The sequence below is a fragment of the Buceros rhinoceros genome, unplaced genomic scaffold, assembly GCF_000710305.1.
Source record: "Buceros rhinoceros silvestris isolate BGI_N320 unplaced genomic scaffold, ASM71030v1 scaffold24211, whole genome shotgun sequence".
Taxonomy (NCBI): Eukaryota; Metazoa; Chordata; class Aves; order Bucerotiformes; family Bucerotidae; genus Buceros; species Buceros rhinoceros.
Genome location: NW_010392829.1, coordinates 1,323 through 1,767, shown reverse-complemented (window position 1 = coordinate 1,767; position 445 = coordinate 1,323). Strand labels below are relative to the sequence as shown.

The window sequence follows — 445 nt, the reverse complement described above, 5'->3', positions numbered from 1 at the left end:
CCTTTGAAGGACGGCACATAATCGGTGCCACTACCATCGGGATTAATACCCAGCAGCCACTTCCAGGTGAAGCTGGAGTCTTGCAGAGGGGGTGCAGGCCCTCCCCCAACCCTCCTCTCCCCACCACGGTCATCCCCATTGTCTCCTCCTTGCTGCTTTTCAGTGCCCTCCCAGGTAGGACCCATCACCTCCGACCACCTCCCTGGGCATGGAGATGGGTCCAAGGCACTCAGTGATGGCGGGAATGGGCGACTCAGCCATGTTCTTCCTCTTCCTCCCCAGGGCTGACAGCGGCCATGGAGCTGGTGGAGTCTGGAGGAGGCTGCCAGCCCCCCGGCGGGGCCCTGCGCCTCGTCTGCAAGGGCTCTGGCTTCACCTTCAGCAGCACTGGCATGCAGTGGATGCGTCAGGCGCCCGGGAAAGCACTCCAGTGGGGGGGGGGGGT

The 445-nt window shown here is 63.8% G+C and overlaps 1 gene segment (V, D, J or C); it reads left to right on the top strand.

The window, feature by feature from the left end:
• Nucleotides 1-445, top strand: part of LOC104500927 — a 1,510-nt gene that overhangs the window by 618 nt on the left and 447 nt on the right. The window contains 2 exon segments of the V gene segment in view: nucleotides 10-174; nucleotides 283-397. Of these exon segments, the coding sequence occupies nucleotides 10-174; nucleotides 283-397 (280 nt within the window).